At 44.9% G+C, this 15407-nt stretch overlaps 1 protein-coding gene across 2 annotated transcripts in view; it reads right to left on the reverse strand.

Annotated features, from left to right (window-relative positions):
• Positions 1–15407, reverse strand: part of slc8a1b (solute carrier family 8 member 1b) — a 258275-nt gene that overhangs the window by 20781 nt on the left and 222087 nt on the right. For both annotated transcript variants that reach the window (XM_055902751.1, XM_055902750.1), the window contains exon 6: positions 800–1075. In XM_055902751.1, coding sequence (XP_055758726.1) covers positions 800–1075 — 276 coding nt within the window. The remainder of the gene's footprint in view (positions 1–799; positions 1076–15407) is intronic.

Here is a 15407-nt window from a genome sequence, read left to right on the forward strand (position 1 = left end):
CCCACCACTAACCCTTCTGGTACCCCACCACTAAGCCTTCTGGTATCCCACCACTAACCCTTCTGGTACCCCATCACTAACCCTTCTGGTACCCCACCCCTAACTCTTCCTGTACCCCACCCCTAACCATTCTGGTATCCCACCCCTAACTCTTCCTGTACCCCACCCCTAACCCTTCTGGTACCCCACCACTAACTCTTCTGGTATCCCACCACTAACCCTTCTGGTACCCCATCACTAACCCTTCTGGTACCCCACCCCTAACTCTTCCTGTACCCCACCCCTAACCCTTCTGGTACCCCACCACTAACCCTTCTGGTACCCCACCACTAACCCTTCTGGTACCCCACCACTAACCCTTCTGGTACCCCACCACTAACACATACACACTTAGTGTTAATATTCATCACAGCACTGTGCAGGTTATGCCCAGGTAGCTTTGAGGGGTTCAGCTGCTCTTACATGAGTCTATAGACTCTTGTTCAACCCCCTCACTTGTATACAGATATGTTTAGCTGCTCAGGAATAGAGCATCAGCGAAGGACTAACATGTCATGTAAACATGTAAACACTATCTAGCATAGGTATAAGCAGTGTAAATGGAAAATGGAAGAGGTAATGACTGGACACTTGAAGTGTTAGTAGAGAGTAAATCTAGAGGACATGTTTAGGGAAAGCTTTACCACAATCATCACATACTGTAGTAGTACATCTGATGTCCTCCGTAAAAGGAATGCTACCATGACTATTACACAGCAAGTAAACGCAGCGTGAACACCAGTTTCAAATATAATATTACCTGGCACAGAGGTCCCCAGGGCAACAAACACCACGGCGGTGACAGAGTCCTTGAGGCCCACGGTGCAGCCGAAGTGGGAGGCCAGGTCCCCGATGAAGGCTGTGAGCAGGCCGATCATGCAGATGGACACCACGAAGCAGGCCCAGCCATTCCAGTAGTCTGTCGGGGGCACGAACGCAAACAGAACCTTCCAGAAGACGGTGAGGAAGTGCATGACGTAGTCAAAGCAGGACGGCAGCTTCTCCTCGCCGCATTCTTCATCCTCGTCATCCTCACCTGGCCGAGAGAGAGAGAGGGGAGAGGGGGATGAGGAGAAAGATCTGGGATCTGAAAGGGTGAGATTATGTTGAGTTTATGAAAAAGAAAGAATGATATTCCTCAAACATTTACTGAATACCAGACTTGAATTAACTTCCAATATTTTGTGAAATAAGGGAACAAAGTGATGTGATTTGTGATGATGGTTTGCCTCTCATAACATCGGAGCTCGTTTGTCAGAGTGTAATCACAGCCTGAGGTCGCAGACCAGAGCCAATCCTCTCTAACAGGTACAAATAATGTGTGTGTGTGTGTCCACAGTATGCCTGATTATCAACATACTTGTCAGTGTATGTGTGTGAGTTGCTATTGTTGTGTTTATTGGTTTATTCAGATCCCCATTAGCTTTTGCAGAAGCAGCAGCTACTCTTCCTGGGGTCCACAAAAAAACACAAAACATGACAAGTAACAAAACACCGATACACTGATAGACAAAGATGTAAAATACATGTAAAATACAACCACATACAAACAATACAAAAAATAAATAGTTATGGCTGTGTGTGGGTAGTGTGTGTGTTGTTTGTCGTGTGTGTAGTGTACGGGCCTAACTCCTGTATGTCTACCAAAGCCCTAGGCTTACTGACAGCATGTCAGCCATTCACATCACAGACTGTCCTCTAGACACACTGGCACAGCTGTAGATAAACACAAACACACACTCACACAGAAACACACATCTTTCTAGACATTCAATATTCATCTGGCATTTGACTATCGTTATTGCATCGTTAAATGGCCTGAACCACAATCTCCAGGGACCAAGTTAGACATTTGAACATGTTCACATAGTGATGCATTGTAAAAGGGCAGACACATTGCACAACGCCATTCATCTCGGAAATGTCAAGAGCAATTTTCCGTCCCATTTTTAACAAGGTAAGCTCAAGACACAAAAAAATGCCTAGCACACACACACACACACACACACACACACACACACACACACACACACACACACACACACACACACACACACACACACACACACACACACACACACACACACACACACACACACACACACACACACACACACACACACACACTCGCTGACATAACCCCTTACACTCATCTCCTTATTCTCTCTCTCTCATGATCTCCCTTCATTCCTGTCTGCAGCTGGAGAAGAACATGTATTTTTTCCACCCTGACCCCTCTCTACCACCCTGTCTCCATCCCCCTTTCTCCTACAAACCTGGGGTTTATTTTGAATGTCCCACTAGGACAGTCCCAGTCCCAAACCCATCATAACCAGTACTACTTCTATGATGAAACCTGCCACATTCTCTAACAGGCCTCTATGGAACCACTAAGCCTGGTGAACTAGCATTTGTTTCGTCTCCAGCCGATGGAGCTAACAGGCATTTACAGTTTTCCCCAATTGTTTACACACTAAAACTGGTCCATGAGGCACAATGAACCAAACCTGTAACTCATTTAGCAGAACTATACACCAAATCTGCAATACTACTGGCATGTTTTGCTTTACACTCAGATTGCAATTCTATAACAAACATTTGGCCAAACACAACACACAATTCTCTACCTTTGGCACAATCTTCACAAATAAAATCTCTTGTGTGCAAATGAAAAGCAACACTGTTCAACAAGCTCAGCTCAATTACCAATTGATCACATTCACTCTTCACATGTGCGAACACTAAATGTTCACTTTGCAATCAGACCTTTTGTATGGATAAAAAGGCCACAGGTGAGTACTCCTGTGTTTGGAGAACAATGGAAGCAAACTTGGCAGAGAGAGGTAGAGGTGGAGGTGGAGGTAGAGGTGGAGGTACAGGTGGAGGTACAGGTGGAGATGGGGGTACAGGTGGAGGTAGAGGTAGAGGTGGGCGTGGGTACAGGTGGAGGTAGAGGTGGAAGATGGGGGTGGGTGGAGGTAGAGGTGGAGCGGGAGGTAGAAGTAGAGGTGGAGGTGGAAGATGGGGGTACAGGTGGAGGTAGAGGTGGAGTTGGAGGTAGAGGTGGAGTTGGAGGTGGAGGTAGAGGTGGGGGTACAGGTGGAGGTAGAGGTGGAGGTGGGGGTATAGGTGGAGGTAGAGGTGGAGTTGGGGGTACAGGTGGAGGTAGAGGTGGAGGTGGGGGTCAGGTGGAGGTAGAGGTGGGGGTACAGGTGGAGGTAGAGGTGGAGGTTGGGGTGGGGGTACAGGTGGAGGTGGGGGTACAGGTGGAGGTAGAGGTGGGGGTACAGATGGAGGTAGAGGTGGAGGTGGGGGTACAGGTGGAGCTAATATTAATAATATGCATGTCAGTCTCTCCTGGCTGAAAGTGGAGGAGAGATTGACTTCATCACTACTTGTATTTATGAGAGGTATTGACATGTTGAATGCACCGAGCTATCTGTCTAAACTGCTCGCACACAGCTCGGACACGCATGTATACCCCACAAGACATGCCATAAGAGGTCTCTTCACAGTCCCCAGAACAGACTATGGGAGGCACACAGTACTACATAGAGCCATGACTACATAGAACTCTACTCCACATCAAGTAACTGATGCAAGCAGTAATATTAGATTTACACACACACACGATAACATATGCACTATACACACACATCCACATGGATTTAATACTGTAGATATGTGGTAGTGGTGGAGTAGGGGCCTGAGGGCACACAGAGTGTTGTAAAATCTGTGAATGTATTGTAAAGTTTTTAAAATTGTATAAACTGCCTTAATTTTGCTGGACCCAAGGAAGAGTATCTGCTGCCTTGACAGCAGCTAATGGGGATCCATAATAAATACAAATACAAATACAAATGGAGGAGGCCTGTGGTGACATTTCCCAGCAGAGTCGTGTCAGAGGTGGATGCGTCATGCCAGAAGATATTTCCCCAGCTGTCTGGCCAAGGAGAATATCACCTGTGATGTTGATGAAAATCTGTGGCCAGACCAAAACAACAGACATGACTGATTTTGTTTTCTCAATGGAGTATTTGTTTCTTGACTTATGATTTAGATTTGATAGATTCTTTATTTATTCCGTACAATTGATCTAACATACAGTACAGTAGTACAAATAGGACTATTTTTCTTCCTTTGCATATGCAACATATATTTACTGTATGTTTGCATTTTTACTGTATGTGTGCTTACAGTATGCTGTTGTGACATGTATTGGGTCATGTTGAAATATAAAACTTATGTTCCTTTCTTGTTTGAGTACACACAAACCACATACAGTATAACAACATCTTAGTCTTCACAATGAAATAGGTTCTGATAGTACTGTTTTGAATATGTCACATTAGTGGGATCTCGGTTGTCACTAAATTAGGTTAATTTGATGTGTGGGTGTGTCTCATTTGTATACAGAGTTTCATTTTGAGCAGGGAGTACATGATTTTGATTACTGTGTTTCATTTTGCAAGATGTTTGGGGAAATTGGCGAACTGTTTTGTGTTGAGAGTTTTGAGTTTTGAGTACCTGAGATGTAGTTTCAGCAAATGTGTGTTAACAAACTGTAACTGTAAGCATGACACACACACACACACACACACACACACACACACACACACACACACACACACACACACACACACACACACACACACACACACACACACACACACACACACACACACACACACACACACACACACACACACACACACACACGCACACACGCACACACGCACACACACCATCCAATATGGCAGTGTGAGTTTAAGTGCCTTTCTCTCACTCTCTCCACCTCTCTGTAGGGCCCTATAAAATCTCTATAAAAATTGAGGAGAAGGTGGACAGAATCATGGAATCCACACATTAAATGTAATTCAACAATATTCAAAAATGTATTGAACTGAATAAGAAATCAACTAAATGGTCCATGTGAAACAGATTGTATAGTGCCCTATTGCTGGCAATTTATTTCTCAACCCCACTGTCTTTTTCTCTCTTAATATTTCTCTTTCAGCCTTCATTTTCTCTCCATTCATTATTTTTCTATACAAGTGTCTCACTCTTTCACTCTCCATCCTTGGACACTGTCTATCTGACTGACTCGCTGTACCTCTTCTCTGTTCTAATCCTCCCTATCTGGGTTGCTGTTGTTGTTAGCAGCTGTCCTGTTGCACCCCAGACTCTAGGGCTGAAGGCAGTGCCTACACTGTAAGACTCCCTCACCTAATCAACCAACATCCCCAATTCACTATGACTCTTTTCACGCCAAGCTGGGGACTCTTAGATTCTAATATGTGCATAACAACTGTGTGTATAGGTTTGTAATAATGTGTGAGTATTCATAATATGCGTTTACCCTCCACTACACCACGGATGCATATTGAGAGAGGCTACACCCAGTTCAGGTACATAATCAATATCCATCCCAATCTGTGCGTATCCGAAAGGCTTCTCTAGTCTATGCTAACGAGAGGAGAGAGACTGAATGTAACGGCATTCATTGGCGAAGTACCATGCGCTAACAGGCTGATAGACTTGTGTTAACAGGGTGATGGGTAACCCTCTCAGTGGAACAACCCCTCTCATTGAGCAGTCCCCAAACAACTCCAGGCACTCCCAGAGATCCAATACAGAGAAAAGGGAAAAACCCTCCAGAAGATTGTATGTGGAGGGAGCAATTCCCAGGAGGTTGGTCTTTTGTTGCGAGCTGGCAGACGCAGAGGTGTTGGTGAGATTTATCAGCTGTTTATCCACTGAGCGTGCCCGTGCGCTCTCCTCTGATAGGTGAGGGAGCGAATGGGTGCTCTTCTCTGATAGGCTGTTCAGGTAGTGGCGGAACAGGGCCGGTTGAGGACAAGTGTTAAACTCTCTCAGGGGGTTAGGAAGAGTTCCAGTCCAGAGTTTGGAGGATGGGCAGGGGAACTTAAAGGCAGGGGAACACAATGCATTTCTACATTGTAGAATAATAGTGAAGACATCAAAACTATGAAATAACACATATGTAACCAAAATATATTTTATATTTGAGATGCTTCAAAGTAGCCACCCTTTGCCTTGATGACAGCTTTGTACATTCTTGGCATTCTCTCTTAACAGGTGTGCCTTGCTAAAAGTTAATTTGTGGAATTTCTTTCCTTCTTAATGCATTTGAGCCAGTCAGTTGATATCCCTATTTGGTAAAAGACCAAGTCCATATTATGGCAAGAACAGCTCAAATAAGCAAAGAGAAATGACAGTTCATCATTACTTTAAGACATGAAGGTCAGTCAATGCGAAACATTTCAAGAACGTTGAAAGTTTCTTCAAGTGCAGTCACAAAAACCATCAAGCGCTATGATGAAACTGGCTCTCATGAGGACAACCACAGGAAAGGAAGACCCAGAGTTACCACTGCTGCAGAGGATAAGTTCATTAGAGTTACCAGCCTCAGAAATTACAGCCCAAATAAATGTTTCACAGAGTTCAAGTAACAGACACATCTCAACATCAACTGTTCAGAGGAAACTGCGTAAAAAAGGCCTTCATGGCCGAATTGCTGCAAAGAAACCACTACTAAAGGACACCAATAATAAGAAGAGACTTGCTTGGGCCAAGAAACGAGCAATGGACATTAGACCGGTGGAAATCTGTCCTTTGGTCTGATGAGTCCAGATTTGAGATTACTGGTTCCAACCGCTGTGTCTTTGTGAGATGCAGAGTAGGTGAACGGATGATCTCCGCATGTGTGGTTCCCACCGTGAAGGATGGAGGACGAGGTGTGATGTTTTGGGGGTGCTTTGCTTTTGACATTGTCTGTGATTTATTTAGAATTCAAGGCAGACTTAACCAGCATGGCTACCACAGCATTCTGCAGCGATCCGCCATCCCTTCTGGTTTGCACTTAGTGGACTATCATTTGTTTTTTAACAGGACAATGACCCAACACACCTCCAGGCTGTGTAAGGGCTATTTTACCAAGAAGGAGAGTGATGGAGTGCTACATCAGATGACCTGGCCTCCACAATCACCCGACCTCAACCCAATTGAGATGGTTTGGGATGGGTTGGACTGCAGAGTGAAGGAAAAGCAGCCAACAAGTGCTCAGCATATGTGGGAACTCCTTCAAGACGGTTAGAAAAGCATTACAGATGAAGCTAGTTGAGAGAATGCCAAGAGTGTGCAGATCTGTCATCAAGGCGAAGGGTGGCTACTTTGAAGAATCTCAAATCTAAAATATATTTGATTTGTTTAACACTTTTTTGGTTACTACATGATTCCATATGTGTTATTTTAAAGTTTTGATGTCTTCACTATTATTCTACATTGTAGAAAATAGTTTTAAAAAATTAAGAAAAACCCTTGAATGAGTCCAAACTTTTGACTGGTACTGTATGTGAGAATGCTGTTCATTGACTACAGCTCAGCGTTCAACAACATAGTGCCCTCCAAGCTCATCACTAAGCTCAGGACCGTGGGACTGAACACCTCTCTCAGCAACTGGATCCTAGAGTTCCTGACGGGCCGTACCCAGGTAGTGAGGGTAGGCAACAACATCTCCGCCACGCTGACCCTCAACACAGGGGCCCCTCAGCGGTGCGTGCTTAGTCCCCTCCTGTATTCCCTGTTCACCCACGACAACTCCAACACCATCACTAAGTTTGCTGACGACACGACAGTGGTAGGCCTGATCACTGACGACGATGCAACGGCCTATAGGGAGGAGGGAGGAGGTTAGTGACCTGGCAGTGTGGTGCCAGGACAACAACCTTTCCATCAAAGTCAGCAAGACAAAGGAGCTGATCATGGACTACAGGAAACGGAGGGCCCGAGCATGCCCCCATCTGCATCGAGGGGGCTGTAGTGGAGCAGGTCGAGAGCTTCAAGTTCCTCGGTGTCCACATTAGGAATTAACATGGTCCACACAAACTAAGACAGTCATGAAGAGGGCACGACAACGCCTCTTCTCCTCAAAAGCCTGAAAAGATTTGTCATGGGCCCTCAAATCCTCAAAAAGTTCTACAGCTGCACCATTGAGAGCATCTTGACTGGCTGCATCACGCTTGGTATGGTAATTGCTCGGCATCTGACCGCAAGGCGCTAGAGGGTAGTGCGTACGGCCCAGTATATCACCGGGGCCTATCTCTCTGCCATCCAGGACCCATACACCTGGCGATGTCAGAGGAAGGCCCAAAAAATGTCAAAGACTCCAGCCACCCAAGTCATAGCATATTCTCTCTGCTACCACACAGCAAGCAGTATCGATGCATCCAGTCTGGAACCAACAGGAACCTGAGCAGCTTCTACCCCCATAAGACTGCTAAATAGTTACCCAAATAGCTACCAGGACTATCTGCATTGACCCTCCTTTGCACTATCTCTTTTGATTCATCACATATGCTGCTACTGTTTGCTATCTATCCTGTTGCCTAGTCACTTTACCCCTACCCATATGTACATATCTACCTCAATTACCTCGTACCCCTGCACATCAACTCGGTACTGGTACAGTGTGTATATAGCCAAGTTATCGTTACTCACTGTGTATTTATTCCTTGTGTTATTATCTTTATATTATTTGTCTCTCTGCATTGTTGGGAAGGGCCCGTAAGTAAGCATTTCACTGTTAGGCTACACCTGTTGTTTACAAAGCATGTGACAAATACAATTTGAACAAACGGCAGAGGAACTAAAAAGCAGAACAGTCAGAGAGGAACTACAGAAGGAAGATGGTAATTTTAGGGAGATATTGAGTGCGCTGAAAGGAGTCTGCTGAAGAAGCATGGCTGCCAGATGAGGGTCCTTACTGAGATTATGTTACTTGTGTAGTGGTCAGAGGAGACTCATAAATACAGCCCATCTCCCTAGCCGGCTAGAGAAGTGCCTGCTGAAAAAGGAGCATTAGGATGATAAAGAAGGCCCTCATCCAGTTGACAAGGTAGAGGAGAGAGAAGCTTTACATAATTCATGTCAGGGTTTATCAGGGAACCCAAGCTGTGGCCTCAGAATAGCCTGGCCTGGGAACAACTGGGACAGGAAGTGACTCCCTCTTACTTCCTGTATTTATCCTTTATGTCCTACTGTAAAGAGTTCCCCTCATCACCATCAGTCATTTAATTAAACGTAGGAGGTGAAAATAATCACTACACACGTGGAGCTGAGCGAGGTGAGAAAGAGAGAGAGAGAGAAAGAGAGAGTGAGACATTAGGGCTTGTATGATCTCTGACAACTCTGATAGCAAATATTACACCTTGTAATAGCAGTATGCCATTTCACTTCCCAGCATGCTCTGTCTCTTACAGAGCAGTGGTCTGTTCCCAGGTCAGCCCACCTGGGTGTAAACATCACACTATTGCTATGCCCCGTCGCTAATGGAGACCGTGTCATCTCTTCTATCCACACCTCAGCAGTCAGGTGGGCTAGTAGCGTAACTAAATATAAATTAACATAGGCCTCTCCTCTCCAGGATGTCAATCAAAAGTGAGTGTGTGAAATCTCATTAGCCAATGGGTGTGTGTGTGTTACACATTGGTGGTGATTTACTGCCACCCAACCTGAAGTGCTTTGTTTGTTTGAGACTTAGTACATACTAGTGTACACATTACATGCATCCCATTCCATCACTGTCAAAGGAACTGACCACTGGACACAGCCAAGCTGGCTTTTCAATATAGTCGACACCACACCTCACCTCATCGTTCAGTTTAAACACAGCTGCATTTGTATGGAGCTCAGGAGAGTTATGTGTCACAGAATGCTTAGCAAAAAGCCTATAACAGAACACCTTTCCGAGGTAAGCTACTGGTGGCAAGGCTATCGCCCTGGCACAGCTCTGTAGAGGGAAGGCTCTGGGCTGTTTTAAAGCAAACGGCAGGAAAATCAAAGCGAGGGAGCGAGTGAGAGAGAGAGAGAGAGAGAGAGAGAGAGAGAGAGAGAGAGAGAGAGAGAGAGAGAGAGAGAGAGAGAGAGAGAGAGAGAGAGAGAGAGAGAGAGAGAGAGAGAGAGAGAGAGAGAGAGAGAGAGAGAGAGAGAGAGAGAGAGATGGGGATAGTACAGCATATGGAAAAAAAGAGAGAAAAATTAATGGTGGTTTCTTCAAAACTCCAACTTTGCAGTCTTGTCACACACACATCAAACATCCACTTAATGCACCAGTAAATAGGCTGTCCCTATCTCCTACAGGGAACACAACACAGCTTATCTGATGAGAATTGTCCATTAGCCACGGCCACCTTAACCCCCTGCCTGCACACACCCAGCATGCTGACATGTCTAAAGGCTTTTAAGGGATGGTTAAGTTGGTTATCTAAATTTTTTCATTATTTCAGGGTCAACAAGTCATTTGAAATGCTGTTGAAATCCCTCCACCATTTTGTGATGGGTAAGACAGGAGACATCCTGGGGTATACGTACAGTGCAGTGTGTCCCAGGTAATCTCACACACAAAGGTTAATATTATCATACATATCATATACTTTTGCAATAGAGTATAGATTTCTGATTCTGACTAACATATTCCCTGATATAGTTAGATGGTATCCTTTGGAATAATTCTCTTGAATTGAGTTGCTGTCGTAGCTAATAGTCTGATTCTCTTGAATTGAGTTGCTGTCGTAGCTAATAGTCCGATTCTCTTGAATTGAGTTGCTGTCGTAGCTAATAGTCTGATTCTCTTGAATTGAGTTGCTGTCGTAGCTAATAGTCTGATTCTCTTGAATTGAGTTGCTGTCGTAGCTAATAGTCTGATTCTCTTGAATTGAGTTGCTGTCGTAGCTAATAGTCTGATTCTCTTGAATTGAGTTGCTGTCGTAGCTAATAGTCTGATTCTCTTGAATTTCCTCGCAGGAGGAGGATAAAAACACATTCTATTATTTTAACTATACTGTATACTATACTGTAGGCTATACTGTATACTATACTGTATACTATACTGTATACTATACTGTAGGCTATACTGTATACTATACTGTATACTATACTGTATACTATACTGTATACTATACTGTAGGCTAGGTGAGATCAGAGCTCTCTGTTTCTCCTGGTCAATAAGGACTAAAGGTTATTTCTGTGGGGTTAAACTCCAGACCAACACCATCCAAGATTTGTTTGACCCAGGCTGCCATCTGTCTGTCTCAGCAGGTAGCTGTGCTGTGAGTCACGGCCACTGGACAGTCTAGGTCTGACCCCTACCAATTAGACTGACCCCTCAACAAAGGTCAGATCAGGTCAGGCAGTGTCCTCTGTATCGACTGAAGTACTGATTTTGTGGGTGTAGGAAGTCTGGCATACTGGGAGGAGGTAGGGAGTGAATAATGAACAGTCCTGTGCTGATCACACCTGGTACACACACAGCATACACTACAGGACACATACACACTCACACAAATTACACACATACACACTCACACACATCTACACTCACACACATCACAGATGCCAACACACACTGTGATGCATAGACAGAAGCAAAACCATGAATAGGGAAAGAGAGAGAGAAAGAAAGAAAGCGGAAGAGAGAGTGAGCTTCTTGCCAATGTCCAGGGTGTCTGCAGGTGATGGCAGGTTGTTGGGGACAGTGAGAGGTCATTGAGGAGGTGTTAATTGTTATGGACTGTCTCTTTCCGCCAGGCCCCATCGGGAGAGGAAGAGGTAGCCACGAACCCAGCGGAGGTGACATTAAACTGGGCACAGATCACACCATCGCCCCCTGACACCGGACCGGAGCACCACATTTATATTCAACTTTAAAATCCAATTAAAGACTTCACCGTCCCGGATGTTAAATAATCAAGTTTAGCCAGAGGAAGCAAAGGTTAGAGAAGAGAGGGGGAGAGGGGGGGAGGGAGATTAGAGAGCAAGGACGCGAGAGAAAAGAGAGCTAACTATAGGGCCAGTGGGTTCACATCCCAGATGAGGATCACTAATATTCAATTCTACGCTGAGACCCTGGTTGAAGTCTGTCGAATCCCCAGAATTAGAGCCAGCCTGCATGCTAAGATATAAGCTAAGCTATTAGCTACCAAGCCATAGGCTAACTGTTGACCAGTTAGCTGAGGTAAGGAAATACAACTGAGACAGTCTCTGCAGTCACAGTTAATGAGATGAATCCTGGAGGATCACCCATCCTGGAGCAATACCCACAGACACAGACAAATACTGCAATCAATCTCTCTCTCGATAAGAAAATTGTCTTCTATCCTCCGAAGCTTCCGTTTCCCGTTTCCCCTCTCCCCTCTATCCCTTCCTCCCTTCTCTCCCTATTTCCCTGGCTACTGAAGGCACATCTGTGTATCTCTGCCAACTCCTCACCGTCGACTTCATCAATGAATCTCTACTACTGCTGCTTGGCGTTGATAGAGGGTTGGTCATCAAGGTCATTGTCAGTAATAAGTTGATTCTGACTGGCTGTGAAAGGCACATACTGTATGCTGCTGTGTCATTCGTGCTTACTGAGGTCTGGGGAGGTTTTCTGCAGTCAGTCACAGTCTCTGTGTTCTCACTCAGCAGTCTCTCTTCCCTTTAGTGGTGATGACCAAATAAATGAATCATCTAGCACTGTATTAGCTCAGTGGTGGGGCTGTCACTCACAGGTCACCGAGAGGACACACACACAAGGATTCCAGATGGCACGGGTGCCCCACAGGTTTAAAGAAGCCACCAACTCACGACCGGTAGAAATGTCACGTCCAATCTCCGTCAACGCCTTTGCTTAAAGTCACGGTGCGGAGCCAATCATTTCTCTTTAACTAATTTGTGAGGAGGCTAACGCTGCTAAGCTGGCTGACACACTCTTCCTCTTGACTGGCAGAGTAAATATAATCAGAGGGGCTGCAGGGTGAAAGACAGAAAGAAAGGAAGAAAGAAAGGACAATGTCAGAGTTTAATTCAATAACAGAAAAGCTGCGAAATGGAGAGTTGAAAAGAAAGACAAGGGAGGTTCAGAACAGTAATGTTTGGGAAGTGGTAAAAGGGGGTGATAGCAGTGTACTGCATGTTATGTGTGATGATTGTGAGGCGCTATACAAATGCTAAAGTAACAAGACGGGGACTTCAAGTAGGCCTTTGGCACGTCAAGGGAACTGAAAGCTGGACAGACTATAGGTTTATAACCTCTCAGAACTAAGCATTTCTAGCAGTAAAATGATACACAAAATGTAGGCATAATTTTGACTCAGGAACAGAAGTCAGAATCTTGAGAGAATGCTAATGTGCAGTTACATACTGTCTGTAGAGGTGCTATCTTTATCAGCATCATAAATGCTGATAATATTTTAACCACATGAAATATGCATCCAAGCCAAACTGAAATCTTATCCGAAACATGTTGGGTCATTTTCAGAATTTTCTATTTCCTTATAACTGGTCAAACTGATGTAATTTGGACATTTTGCACAGAAAATCTTTCCCATTTCTTTAGAGTTGTTGCATTTTCTCCCAGGCCCTAAACGTCTTTGCTCCTGAAAGAAGCAGAGATGACGGGGAAAACGTTACAGATGTCAACTCGATTTAAGCATTCCTTCAATCGGTTTATGACATCATTCTGGGTTTGTTTAGTCTTCAAGGGAAACATATAAGGACAGAAGAGAAGCTGCTTGTATCTAATTGTAGATAAGTTGACTAACAAATAACCAAAATGTCAACAATTATAAGCAGAAACATATCTAAATCAGGCAAAACAAATCCTGCAAACACTGTCAACATATCTTGCTGTGTTTCTGGCTATAGCTTACAGCACATTTTCTCTATTAGCGGGTTCGGGTCGGGTGAGGGCCTCAGATTGACCCTTTATCACATATAGTCCCGCGGTTGTGGATGGGTTATTAACAATTGCCGGCGGTTGAGGGTGAACCTAACAGCTGTGCAGCGCACCAGTAGTGAGGTAGACGTTGGGTTAACAGCTCTGTTAAATGGGCCTGTTCACTTAACTGTGGATCACAGACTCAACTAGAAAAGAGAGAGAATGTGCTGTGCTGTATGAAATATAGATCTCTAATTCTAGCAAAATGTCTTCTGTACTGAGTGCTGTGGGTGGTGAATGTTAAAGGCTAGGTGTCTACTATTAGCACTGAATCTAATGCAAAAATGTAAGAACTATTGAGTGCTAGGGCTCGTGATGTCAAATGTTTCAAAAGGCAAAGTTGCTAAATGTCCTGAGTGGCTGAAAGATATGGCGAGAGTGTGGAGGTGGGGACAGCATCTTGATAGTCGGACTCAGATAAACATTATTACTTCCTCTGTGTGGTGTTTCCCAACCCTATGAAGGCTCCTATCTGTCTGTGTGGTGTTTCCCAACCCTATGAAGGTTCCTATCTGTCTGTGTGGTGTTTCCCAACCCTATGAAGGCTCCTATCTGCCTGTGTGGTGTTTCCCAACCCTATGAAGGCTCCTATCTGTCTGTGTGGTGTTTCCCAACCCTATGAAGGCTCCTATCTGTCTGTGTGGTGTTTCCCAACCCTATGAAGGTTCCTATCTGCCTGTGTGGTGTTTCCCAACCCTATGAAGGCTCCTATCTGTCTGTGTGGTGTTTCCCAACCCTATGAAGGTTCCTATCTGTCTGTGTGGTGTTTCCCAACCCTATGAAGGCTCCTATCTGTCTGTGTGGTGTTTCCCAACCCTATGAAGGTTCCTATCTGCCTGTGTGGTGTTTCCCAACCCTATGAAGGCTCCTATCTGTCTGTGTGCTGTTTCCCAACCCTATGAAGGTTCCTATCTGTCTGTGTGGTGTTTCCCAACCCTATGAAGGTTCCTATCTGTCTGTGTGGTGTTTCCCAACCCTATGAAGGCTCCTATCTGTCTGTGTGGTGTTTCCCAACCCTATGAAGATTCCTATCTGTCTGTGTGGTGTTTCCCAACCCTATGAAGGCTCCTATCTGTCTGTGTGGTGTTTCCCAACCCTATGAAGGCTCCTATCTGTATGTGATGTGTTTCCCAACCCTATGAAGGTTCCTATCTGCCTGTGTGGTGTTTCCCAACCCTATGAAGGCTCCTATCTGTCTGTGTGGTGTTTCCCGACCCTATGAAGGTTCCTATCTGTCTGTGTGGTGTTTCCCAACCCTATGAAGGCTCCTATCTGTCTGTGTGGTGTTTCCCAACCCTATGAAGGTTCCTATCTGTCTGTGTGCTGTTTCCCAACCCTATGAAGGCTCATATCTGTCTGTGTGGTGTTTCCCAACCCTATGAAGGTTCCTATCTGTCTGTGTGGTGTTTCCCAACCCTATGAAGGTTCCTATCTGTCTGTGTGCTGTTTCCCAACCCTATGAAGGTTCCTATCTGTCTGTGTGGTGTTTCCCAACCCTATGAAGGTTCCTATCTGTCTGTGTGGTGTTTCCCAACCCTATGAAGGTTCCTATCTGTCTGTGTGGTGTTTCCCAACCCTATGAAGGCTCCTA

This window comes from Salvelinus fontinalis, chromosome 37 (assembly GCF_029448725.1).
Source record: "Salvelinus fontinalis isolate EN_2023a chromosome 37, ASM2944872v1, whole genome shotgun sequence".
In the NCBI taxonomy this organism is placed as follows: domain Eukaryota; kingdom Metazoa; phylum Chordata; class Actinopteri; order Salmoniformes; family Salmonidae; genus Salvelinus; species Salvelinus fontinalis.